Here is a 12,428-nt window from a genome sequence, read left to right on the forward strand (position 1 = left end):
ATTTCATTTTTTTAAATTAATTACATTGCATTACGTGATACATTTTTTATGCACTGGGATTCCCCCTGCCCCTCCCCACACCCTCCCCCACGGCGGATTGCTCCACCTTGTTGCATTTCCATAGTTCAAATTCAGTTAACATTCTTTCATTGGAGGTATTTACCAAGCATAAAGTCCAGCATCTTATTGTCCTGGCAGGTTCAGTGGTTTCTTGGTGAGACCATCTCTGGTCTGAAGGTGGAGCCGGCAGAGTATCATTCCAATCAATTAAAAGCCCCAACATAATATTTCCAACCATTTACAACATTGTGGCATTAATTGACATGGTATTGATTAACCAATATGTTAATAGGAAAATGCAGATTCTCAACCACAACCTGTGACTTCTTCATAGACCTTTCAATTTTGGTTTATATTCAACCATGTTCTATACACCTTAAAATGGCTTAGATTGCTATTCAGCTGTCTCACGGGGAAATGGAGTGCCTTCGGCGACCAAGAACTCTGAGGTCACCCACCCCCAATTGGATCTACCACATGGGATGGAAGAAGCCCAAATCCTGCCTTGCAGGATCCAAGGTCATTGGAACAACAACCAGGATCCCTGAGCGGTCCGCAGAAACAGAAGAACAGTAAACTTCCTTCAGGACTAGGGAGAGGAGCTTTCTCTGGTCCTTGTCTGCTTCCAATTTTGGGTCCCCACCCCCTCTCGTGATAACCATCAGGAGCGCTCCAGAAACCCCTCATAACAAACAAACAAACAAAACTAGAATAGATATACAGAGAACAACAAGGAAAGCTTAGAAACAGACAGGAAACTGGCAGCGGGGATGTACTTATAACTCACTGGGTGGGACACAAAGATTAGTTACTCCTCACTGGGGTATGGAAGATTTCTCTGCACACCCCCTCCTAAACATGCTCACCTAAACTGTTGACATATATCCTGTTAGAATTATAGCGTTAGACCACCTGAAAAACAGCCAGGTTCAGCGAACACGTGCTTCAATGCTATAAACTGCTAAATCCCAACAATTCTGAAAGAGTTCTTCAGTGCTATTAAATGATTTTATTTTATTATGGCGAAAAGCTAGCTCATTATTTATTTTTTAAAAAATATTTAGAGTAGAAATCAAAGTCCTTTGTGGTACACATGAATTTGATGACTTTCTAGAGGAAAATTCTGAAGTACTTCTTGAAATTTTACACTTTCATAGAAAAGAAAATGCCATCCATTATAAAGCTAATTGGGGAGGATTCCTTTCATTATTTAGCTTTTTTGATGGAAATGAGAAGTTAAAGGAAGAAGAGTCTGTTAATTCAAACATCTGTGATTATCAGTTTGGTTTTAGTGATTTAGTCATTAGCATTTGTAATCATTGTTTTGTTTATTTCTCCTTAGAGGATTGAATTACTAAGTATTTAGAATTAAGTGTTACTCTTCCAGTTCATATCTAGTTTTTATATTTTTAAGAGGTTATTTATTTTACTTGAAAGTCAAGAGTTACATAGAGAGGAAGAAATAGAGAGATCTTCCATCTTCACACTCTAGATGGTCGCAAGAACCAGAACTAGACTAATGCAGACCTGAGAGCCAAGTCCTTCTCATATAGTTCTCCTGCATGGGTGCAGGGGCCCAAGGACCTAAGTCATCCTTAACTGCTTTCCCAGGCTGCAAGCAGGGAGCTGGATCAGAAATGGAGCAGCTGTAACATGAACTGACACCCATATGGAATGCTGACACTGCTGGTGCAAGATTAGCCTATCTGCACAAGCCCAAGAGTAAATTTTTAAAGCTAAATGAATTAAAACACACACACATACACAGTGTTTAAATATACGAATGTAGGGGCCCAGCGGCGTGGCCTAGTGGCTAAAGTCCTTGCCTTGAACGCGCTGGGATCACATATGGGCGCCGGTTCTAATCGCGCAGCTCCACTTCCCATCCAGCTCCCTGCTTGTGGCCTGAGAAAGCAGTCGAGGAAGGCCCAAAGCTTTGGGACCCTGCACCCACGTGGGAGACCTGGAAGAAGTTCCTGGTTCCTGGCATAGGATTGGCACAGCACCAGCTATTGCGGCTCACTTGGGGAGTGAATCATCGGATGGAGGATCTTCCTCTCTGTCTCTCCTCTCTGTATACCTGACTTTGTAATAAAAATATAAATCTTTTAAAAAAATATATACAAGTGTAGGCTCATAGCAAATAGATTAATTACAATGCTTTCTGTACTTTTACCCCATATATATCATTGTGAAATAGTGTCATTTTTATCTGCTAAGAATTTCTTAAATTTTTTGTTTGGCTTTTATATCTACTGAGCTGTCTCATGATAATCCTCTTCCCTTTTCCTGACTTCTGAAGTAAGCGGCTGCTCACCTGCCCTAGCACTTTTTGCACAGACTTTCCTTGGTCCAGAATATGTTGTTATTCTTCATTCTTCCTTAACCTACTGCCTGTGTATCCTTTAGGTATTAATTCATGCATCATGTTGTTCTTTGGAAAATAATTGTCTAAAAGGAGAATGCATATTAATACATAATTTCAGTTTTGATTGTCCTTCAGAGTAAAAATATGAAACACATAATTCTTGAAAAGTGTATCAAGAGAATGTTCAGAGCCTACCACTATTATTTTGGATCCACTTGCAATTTCTGTAACCTTGGTGAGGATAAACTATCCTTTTATTGACCACTCTCTGTAAGACTTATTTGTATGGCGCAAAAAGACTGTTTAGCATAGCCATGTTATTATCCTGGGTGGAAATACTGCTCTCTAGGTATCAGTCATTGAATTGGAAATATTCCATATTTAATTCTTAGTGCTTTTTGGGGGTAATCATTTTTTTCTTCTGATTGTGAAGAAAATTTTCTCAAGTATAATAATTCACATAAGCTTGTAAAGTAATTATTTTAAATCATTTTGATTTACATACTTATTAATGTTGAGTTTGGGATGAAGAAGTGTGTTGTAGAGTATCTGAAATTTTGGGCAGAGTTTAGTGACAGAAGTTAACCCATGAGTAGTTGATTTTTTTTTTTTTATACAAAAGAAAAAAATGACCTAGTAGCAAGAGTTCTTCTCTACCAATTGCTTATCTCTCTCTCTCTTTTTTTTCTTTAAAGATTATTTTATTTTTATTGCAAAGTCAGATATACAGAGAGGAGGAGAGACAGAGAGAAAGATCTTCCATCTGATGGTTCACTTCCCAAGTGACTGTAACAGGCAGAGCTGTGCTGATCCAAAGCCAGGAGCCAGGAGCTCTTCCGGGTATCCCACACGTGTGCAGGGTCCCAAGGCTTTCGGCCATCCTCGACTGCTTTCCCAGGCCAGAGTCAGGGAGCTGGATGGGGAGCTGGGCTGCCGGGATTAGAACTGGCGACCGTATGTGATCCCAGCGCGTTCAAAGTGAGGATTTTAGCTGCTAGGCCATGGTGCCGGGCACCCAATTGCTTGTCTTACCCCACATGTTCATTAGTTTTTTTTTTCCAACTGAATCTGCTGTCAGCATTCTGTTGTGTAATTAAGAAAAAATGAAATGTGGCCTTATATGAGAAATAGTGAGTCCTTACACTGTTCAGTAGATTTGAGACTAAGATATCTTGAAGAGTTTGATTCTTACATTTTTTTTTTCCCCCAGATTTTATGTTTTTTGGATGGGAGCGTGGAGGGAGAAGACATATTTCTATTGCATATTTATAGGCTAACTGGAATGCATTTAAAGTGAAACTAATTAACTCTAAAGTAAATTTTTGTATTTTATGCATTTAAAAATTACTTTCCCCATATTACAAAATGTCTAACAAATTTATTTTATTTTATTTTTTTTGTTTTTGTTTTTTGTGCAGTTTTTTAATTATTATTAATTTCATTGCATAATGTGACACATTTGTTTTTATGCACTGGAATTCCCCACACCCCTCCCCAAACCCTCCCCCCACCCCCACGGTGGATTACTCCACCTTGTTGCATTTCCATAGTTCAAATTCAGTTGACATTCTTTCATTGGAGGTTTTGACCAATCATAAAGTCCAGCATCTTATTGTCTTGGTAAGTTTTCTTGGTGAGACCATCTCTGGTCTGAAGGTAGAACCAACAGAGTATCATCCCAATCAAGTAAAAAACCCAACATAATATTTACAACCATTTACAACATTATGGCATTAATTGACATGGTATTGATTAACCAATGTTACTAGAGAAACGCATGTTCTCGGCCACAACCTGTGACTTCCTCATGGACATTTCAATTTTGGTTTATATTTAACCATGTTCTATATACCTTAGAATGGCTATATATTGCTATTCAGCTGACTCTTGTCTATTTCAATGTTAGTATTTAGCATTTTATAGCATTGAAGCATGATTTTGCTGAACCTGGTTGTTTTTCGGGTAGTCTAACTCTATAACTTTTAACAGGACAAATGTCAACAGTTTAGGTGAACGGTTTTGGGAGGGGTGTGCAGAGAAATCCTCAACACCCCAGAGAGGAGTAACTGATCTTTGTGTACCACCCAGAGAGTTATAAGTGCATCCCAGCTGGCCGCTTCCTGTCTGTTTCTAAACTTTCCTAGTAGAGGGCTGGTCAGGTCGAGTTTGGCTTCAAAATGCATCAACAATTTCCGGAGTTTAATGAGAGGCTGGACAGACTGAACAAGACTGCGGTAATGTTTTTATGTCAGTCTGATTGCTCCCAAACAATCTCTTTCCACTAAAATTCATCACGTGCTCATGAAGCAGACGATGGCATCATTTTTCCCAAAAGACTTCTGTGTTTCCTTTTAATTAAGCATGTATAGGTTACTCAGAGGCGCATTATTTTACTAGGGTGCTATACTCTGTTGTTGATGTTGTTGTGGTGGTGGTAATTGATGTGGCTGTCATGAAATGAAGTCAATCCAGAAAACAGTAATATTGTTTCAACCCCAAACAGCCTGTGTCTCATGCAATAGGACGTTGTGAGGTGGCCAATGAACCAACAATCGACATGAGTCAGATTGCTTATGATCTGCATCAAGAATTGTAAGACCTAATAAATTTGTAAGGCCCTATGATACTTGGAAAATGGAGGGAGGGCAGAGAGATCTTACATCACCCCAGTAGGTGTGAGGAAGATGGGGGAAGTATAACCCATCAGGATCATAACAGGTAACTCATAGACAGCAGACTGGAGTCAGCATTAGACAATAGCAAAACTACAAAGACATGTGGAGGGAATCAGGAGCAATCCTAACAACCTCTTAACAGGAGGTCATACGCATAGAGCAGGAGGGGACCCCAGAGTGGAGCAGGGGGACCGGAGGAGGCTTTTATCCCAACCCTCAGGACTCCCAAAGCCTCACCAAGGACTATCAGTACGACCACCGAGGACTACATCCCTACTGCCAAGGAGACTACGGGGGAAAAGGAGTGCCTTCAGAGGCCAAGAACTCTGAGGTCACCCACTCCCATTTGGATCTACAATGTGGGATGGAAGAATCCCAATTCCTCCTTTGAAGGATCCAGGGTCATCGGAACGACAACCAGGATCCCTGAGCGGTCCGCAGAAACAGAAGAACAGTAAACTTCCATCGGAACTAGGGAGAGGAGCTTTCTCTGGCCCTTGCCTGCTTCCAACTTTGGGTCCCCACCCTCTTTTGTAAGGACCATCAGGATTGCTCCAGAAACCCCTCACAACAAACAAACATGAACAAACAAATTAGAATAGATAGACAGAGAACAACTAGGAAAGTTTAGAAACAAATTTATTTTTAATCATTGAATTTTTTTTTTTTAATTGGAAAGGCAGATATACAGAGAGAAGGAGAGACAGAAAGGAAGATCTTTTATTCACTGGTCAATCCCTAAGTGGCTGCAATGGCCAGAGCTGAACCGGTCCACAGCCAGGAGCCAGGTCTTCTGGGTCTCCCACGTGGGTCCAGGGTCCCAAGGCTTTGTATAATCCTCGACTGCTTTCCCAGGCCACAAGTAGAGTGCTGGATGGGTAGTGGGACAGCCAGGTCATGTACCATATGGGATCCTGGCAGATACAAGGTGAGAATTTAGCCACTAGGCTATTGTGCTGGGCTCACAAATTGTTTAAGATAGTTAGAAGTCAACTTTAATGTGCTTTTATAAATGAAACCAAAAAGATGCAGATTTTAGTTTCATAGTGTTTACTAAGTTTAGGAGATTATGACTGGAGACCAGCTGGGATCCAGGAAAAAATCCCACACACTTGAATCATCTGCTTTGCACAGTCTGCGTAAGTAGAAAGTTGGAGTCAGGTGCAGGGTATTGAACCTGGGTTCGTTGTGGGATGTGGATGTCTTGAATAGTAAATTGAATGGTCACATCTCCTCTCCTAAATCCTCCTTCAAATCTATGAAACATTTAAAAAGGTTAATATCATGCATCATGATGTATGAAACCATTCTGTATAACTGTGTGTGTTTAATTTTCCTTCTGCTCTTAATTGTAATATCAAGCCATCTTTATGAATTAAAAGTCTTGGAGAAATCTTTAATTCTGTTTTCTAGAAAACACTCAGATTGTCACCAAGTAGCTTTATTTATTTTTACCTTTACTCCTGTACATATTTTATGTTTTTATTTTTAGAACTTTAGTCAATTGCCTCAATATGTCTTGCTTAGAGTATTAAATAACATCCCATGTGATCCCTATCACCATTCTTTTGCTGATCATCTGTCCTTTAAATGGCCACCAGAGCCAGTCTGAATGTGGTTATGGTCTAATTGAGAAAAAAAAAATCTTAATTTGAAGAGTCAGAAACTGAGGTCATGTATTACCTTTTGTATTCCTTTAGCTTAAGTTACATGATACAAGAACCATTGAAATATTGAGCACTTCAGAAAGCATTACAAATTTGATTTGTTTCTTTTTTATTAAAGATTTATTTATTTTTATTGGAAAGGCAGATTTACTGAAACAAGGAGAGACAGAATGATCTTCCATCCACTGGTTTGCTTCCCAGTGGTCGCAATGGCTGGAGCTGAGCTGATCTGAAACTGGGAGCCAGGACCTACTTCTGGGTCTCCCGAATGGGTGCAGGGTACCAAGGCTTTGGACCATCCTCAGTTGCTTTCCCAGGCCATAAACAGGGGGCTTAATGAGAAGTGAAGCAGCCAGGATATGAACAGGTGCCCATATGGGATCCTGTTGCTTGCAAGGGATAGGATTAGCCAATTGAGCCATCACACTGGACTGTAAATTATTTCTAAAATTTGAATATGCATTTGTTTTTTTGTGGAGATCTTTATCTTTTCCCTAAGTGTTTTTTTTTTTTTATATACTTTTTATTTGAAAGGAAGAGTTACAGAGAGAGAAAAAGAGGAGTAAGAGGTAGGGAGGGAGAGACAGAGAGAAAGTCTTCTATCTGCTGGTTCATTCTTCGAAATGGTTGTGATGTCCAGGAATGAGCCAGACCATAGCCAGGAGGCAAGAGCTTCTTCCAGGCTTCCCACATGGCTACAGGAGCCTAAGGTCTTGGGCCATTTTCCTGTGCTTTCCTAGGTGCATTAACAGCATTCAAGTTGGCACTCATACACAGGATGCCAGCATCACAGGTGGCTATTTCACAATGCCATCCCTGTTTTCTTGACTTCTAAGGCTTCTACTTTTCTGCTTTTGTTTCTTTAGAACCAGTTCGGTTTTACTAAAGAATAGATTTATGTCTTCCTCATTTGTGACTCTGTTTAATTAATTTCTGCATCATCTTAATTAGCAGTCTTAACTAACAAATCCTTTTAGAAACCCCATTTCCTTCTTTGCTGCTGTTTTATCTGTGAGTTCCCTAACATCTGGAACCATAGTTTGTTTCTCATACACATTAATGCCACTGGATTATGTAATGATAAAAGAAGTATTGGGTGCTGTGATTCCATTGATCCAAATGGAATGTTATAAAATAAAAGATTTAATGAGTGAAATTTTAAAAGCAATTTTGATATATGTGTTATAAGCATATTTTTTCTGATTACCTACAGTTTTACCACAAACCCATAAAGCCTCATAGGAAAATAGCAGTTAAAATTCGGGTTTGGTGAGTTCTTAAAAAGGTATTCCTGTTGTTGACCTTATTTCATGGCTTCTCACTTGAAATGTATAGTGATGGAGTACTGGGGTCTGTCTTAAACAGATGTGGGGGAATAATGGAACATGCATCCCTGCTTCCAGATGAAAGATTCCCAATGAAATTGTTAGAAATGTGTAGACAAAGGGATGCTGGACTGTCTGACATTGTGTGTACCAGCATGTTGTGGTACACTTAAATCAAAGACTGATGGAATTATGATTCCTTACGAAGGAATATACCATTGTAGCAAAATGGGGAAAATTCTGTCAGGGAGTAGGAGTTTGCGGGGGAATCCCAGTCTATACAAAATTGTACTACATTATTAAAAAATTCAAAATTAAAAAACATGGGAAAATCTTGTCTTACTTGAAAGAAACTTTCCATTTTGTAAATGAGGTCAGTGGTTATAAAAGCATTGCCAACATATTTTTTCCTTCAGAAAGCAATGGTGTTTACTAAAATGTCATTTGTAACTCATTGTATTAGAAAAATAAGAGTAATGGTTGTAGTATGTAATACATACTTTGACAATAGAAAGAATATGGGACTTAAATTAAAAAAATTTACCCTTAATTTTTTTGAAAGAGTTGGGGTTAACAGCCTGGTGAGTGGAAGGGGAGAAAGAGACAGTTGTTTACTGGTCCATGTTTCAAATGTTTACAACATCCGGGCTTGGGCCAGGTGGAAACCATGAGCAGGAACTCTGCCTGAAGTCCATGTGGGCAGCGGGAACCTGTGCACTTGATCCATCCTCTAGTGTCTGTCTCTCAGGCATGTTAGGAGGCACTTGCTTTGGAAGCAGAGGTGGGGCATGCAATGAGGCACTCCCACCCATTGTACTGCCATACCTGCCTCTAAGTTTGTTTTTACTTGAAAGATGTACACAGAGAGAGAGTGAAAATGAGAAACAGAGCATGAGAGAGACAGACAGATTCTGTTCACTGAATCACTCCCCAAATGGCCACAACTATCAGAGCTGAGTTGATTCAAAGCCAGGAGCTAAGAGCTTTTTCTGGATTTTCCATGTGGGTGCAGGATCCCAAAGTTTGAACTTTCCTGCTCTCAGGTCATTAGCATGGAGCTGCATAGGAAGTTCAGCAGCCAGGACATGAACCAGCACCCATATGGGATGCCGGCGCCACAGTCAGAGGATTAGCATGCTCTCTTTTCATTCTCTTTTTCTGTAACTCTGCCTTTCAACTAAATAAAATAAAAATCTTTGTTAAAGAGATAGTAGCATTCATCACTCCTCACAGTAATTTTTAAAATGATCTCTAAATTTTTCCCTAGAATGAAGACTGGCAGGAAGTGGTCCTTGTCAGAACTGATCAGTCTGGAAGAGTATGGCCTGTGAATATGTCAGAAAATTCCCTGGAAGCACGAGGAGGAAGAAGGAAGAGACAGATGGTTTGTTTTGCATATGTCAGAATTCCTTTTTTTGCCTTGGGGCTTTTTTTTTTTTAACATCAGACCAAAACACATTTTCTGAAATGTAGCTTCTTAATGAAATACTAGGTAACAAATTTTATTATTACTTTTATTCTGATAACCCTTTGTCTCTTATAGAATAAAATCTAACTCAGCTGTGTCTTTTCACATAGTTGTGAAACATTGAATGTTACTGATAATTTTAATGATAGCTATTTTTCTTTAAAGTTTGAAGGTTCTTTTTGCATACATATTCAACTCTTTAGAAATACTTCAACCACTCAGATTTTTAGTTGTGTTAGCTAATTTGATACCTGGTGATGGAGCAGCCTTACATAGTAATGTTTTAATTAAGTAGGTGCTGTGATTCTTTATAAACCTAATTTCCTTTTCCATCTTCCAGCTCTAGCAATTAGTTTTTAGTACTACCCCGAGGCTCTTAAAAAACACGTATTCAGTTTTCTGAAATTAGGTTTGTTTTAGTTCTGAAAGAGCATAGAAGCGATAATTGAATGTACAAAACAATTGTTCATTTGAAACTTTTCTTTAAGATCTTTATTATTTGCCCATTGGATGTGTTTTTTGCTGCTCCAGACACATTAATTCTTTGAACAAACAGGAGCAGAACAGATACTTAATGGAAGGTTTTAGGGTATTAGAGTTGAGATGTGGCGAGAGACTAGTAAAGGTTTCAATTAGATGAAATGACAGAACTGTCTAGGGCTTCTTAAACATATTTTTACACACGAAGGGTCTTGTTGAATGAAGAGTGAAGAAGTAAGATACATTCATTCAGAGTTGTGATTTGGTTTTGGAGTATAATGAATGGACAAGAGGGACTGAAATTAAATTCTAAGAGATTCAAGTCACAGAACCAGGAGGTTTAAGTTAGTGAAGACAAGAATTGTAATATTGGAAAAAATATCACTACCCTGGTTCCAAAGTTCTCCAAAGAAATGAAAGACTTGATTTAGGAGGAAGTAAATAGTACATTTCTATTCCTTACACAGAGGTTGAGCTAACTGAGAAGGTTGACTTTTTTCTGACAAAGGTATTTATAGAACAGGAGGGTTTTTTTTTTTAAATAAAGGTTTATTTATTTTTTGTTGGAAAGATAGATTTGTTGGAAAGGTAGAGAAGGAGTGATAGAGAGAAAGATCTCTCATCCACTGGTTCACTCACCAAATGGCCGCAACAGCCAGAGCAGAACCGATTTGAAGTCAAAAGCCTGTCACTTTTTGAGTCTCTCATGTGGGTGCAGGGTCCCAAGGACTTGGGCCATCCTCTGCTACTTTCCCAAGTGCACTAGCAGGGAGCTGGAAGGAAAGTGGAACAGCCAGGACTAGAACTGGTGCCCAAATGGATGCTGGTGCTTGTAAGTGGAGAATAAGCCAGTTGAGCCATCATTCTGGCCCCCAAAGAACAAGAATTTACTACTTAAAAGTGAGTGTCTTAGTTTAGCTGTTATGCAGTGCCACAAATAGATGACGTTATATCCCATGTTGAGGAAAAGATAAGTATAGAGGGGTAGAAGGTAGAGAGTGTAATCTTAATGAAAATTCTTTAACATAGAATCAACTAAAATAGGGGTAAACTGGGAGAATAGATAGTGGTATATAGTGGAATAGTTATACTTAACATCAAATTTATAGATAATCCATTAAAATGTTTTGGAGATTCATGTGTTCACTAACTAATGTTTGTTTCATCATAGGTTTCAACCCATGAAGAAAAAGAAAGAGTCAGATACTTTCATGATGATGATAATCTGAGCCTAAATGATTTAGTCAAAAATGAAAAGATGGGAACAGCAGAAAATCAGAACAAACTTTTTATGAGAATGGCATCTAAGGTAAGGTGAATTCGTAGAAGACTGTGAATTCTTAGGAGCTGATTCTTTTAGAGAGATTTGGTGCTCCTTATCTAGGTTTATTTCATTAAATCTTTTAAAGACATATTAAAGATTAAATATTTTTGATCTGGCTGAGAAATATGTATAGGCTTAATTTTAAAGTAGAATTTCGGGTTACTTCTTTAAGCTTCTCATTATATACTTGATCTGCCATTTAAGAACTTGTTTTGGGCCGAGTTTAGTTATTGGGAATGTGCTGCTAGTTTGACTACTGCTGGTTTGTGTTATTTTAATGTTCCTTTGGTTCTTCATCATTATTCCATGAAGGAGTAGAAGAAGATATTTAGAGTAATGCATCATGAATTATACAGAAAGCATCTTGGAATAATCTTTTTTGTTGTTGTTAAATTTTTATTTTGAATTTGAATTTTATGGTACAATTTCATAGTGAATGGGATTTCCCCCGGCCAACTTCCCACTCCACCGACAGATTTTCCCCACGTTGCTACAGTAGCATAGCTCTTCATAAGGATTCATGATTCCATCAGTCTGTTATTTAAGTGTGTCCTAACTTTGCTGGTACAGAGAATGTCAGACAGTCTAGCATCCTTGGAATAATCTTAAATCAATCAATCTATCTATCTATCTGTAATTTTGCCAATCACTAATTGACAGCAGAATGAGTTTTTCTTTGAAATTGCTTTCTTTGTTATTTATTCCATGGCAATCCTTTGTGAAGACTACCACTAAAATAGTTGTATCAAAGGGATACTGTATTTATAACAGGGCTTTATATTATTTATAACAAGGTTAAGTCATGACCACTTGGGAAGCATTTAGCTCATTGCCTGTACTTGCAAAAATTACGTTTTGTTTTAGACGATGGGAATCCATTTGAGGTCTTTTAACAAAGGTGTATTATGTCTGGCGTATGGGCTGGCCGAATCTTTCTGCCTGCGCTTTTGAGAAAGTAATGTGGAGAGGCGGGAGTGGAAGAAGGAGATCATGTAGTAGGGTGTTTGGTAAGTTCAGATACGGTGAGGAAGTGTTAGGATCTGGGCAGGTGATGTGGGTGA

The 12,428-nt window shown here is 38.7% G+C and overlaps 1 protein-coding gene across 3 annotated transcripts in view; it reads left to right on the forward strand.

The window, feature by feature from the left end:
* The window catches only part of CWF19L2 (CWF19 like cell cycle control factor 2), an 88,656-nt gene that overhangs the window by 41,928 nt on the left and 34,300 nt on the right, over positions 1 to 12,428 (forward strand). For all 3 annotated transcript variants that reach the window (XM_058663962.1, XM_058663963.1, XM_058663964.1), the window contains exons 11-12: positions 9,363 to 9,479; positions 11,215 to 11,352. In XM_058663962.1, the coding sequence (XP_058519945.1) occupies positions 9,363 to 9,479; positions 11,215 to 11,352 (255 nt within the window). The remainder of the gene's footprint in view (positions 1 to 9,362; positions 9,480 to 11,214; positions 11,353 to 12,428) is intronic.

Source organism: Ochotona princeps, chromosome 4 (assembly GCF_030435755.1).
Source record: "Ochotona princeps isolate mOchPri1 chromosome 4, mOchPri1.hap1, whole genome shotgun sequence".
In the NCBI taxonomy this organism is placed as follows: domain Eukaryota; kingdom Metazoa; phylum Chordata; class Mammalia; order Lagomorpha; family Ochotonidae; genus Ochotona; species Ochotona princeps.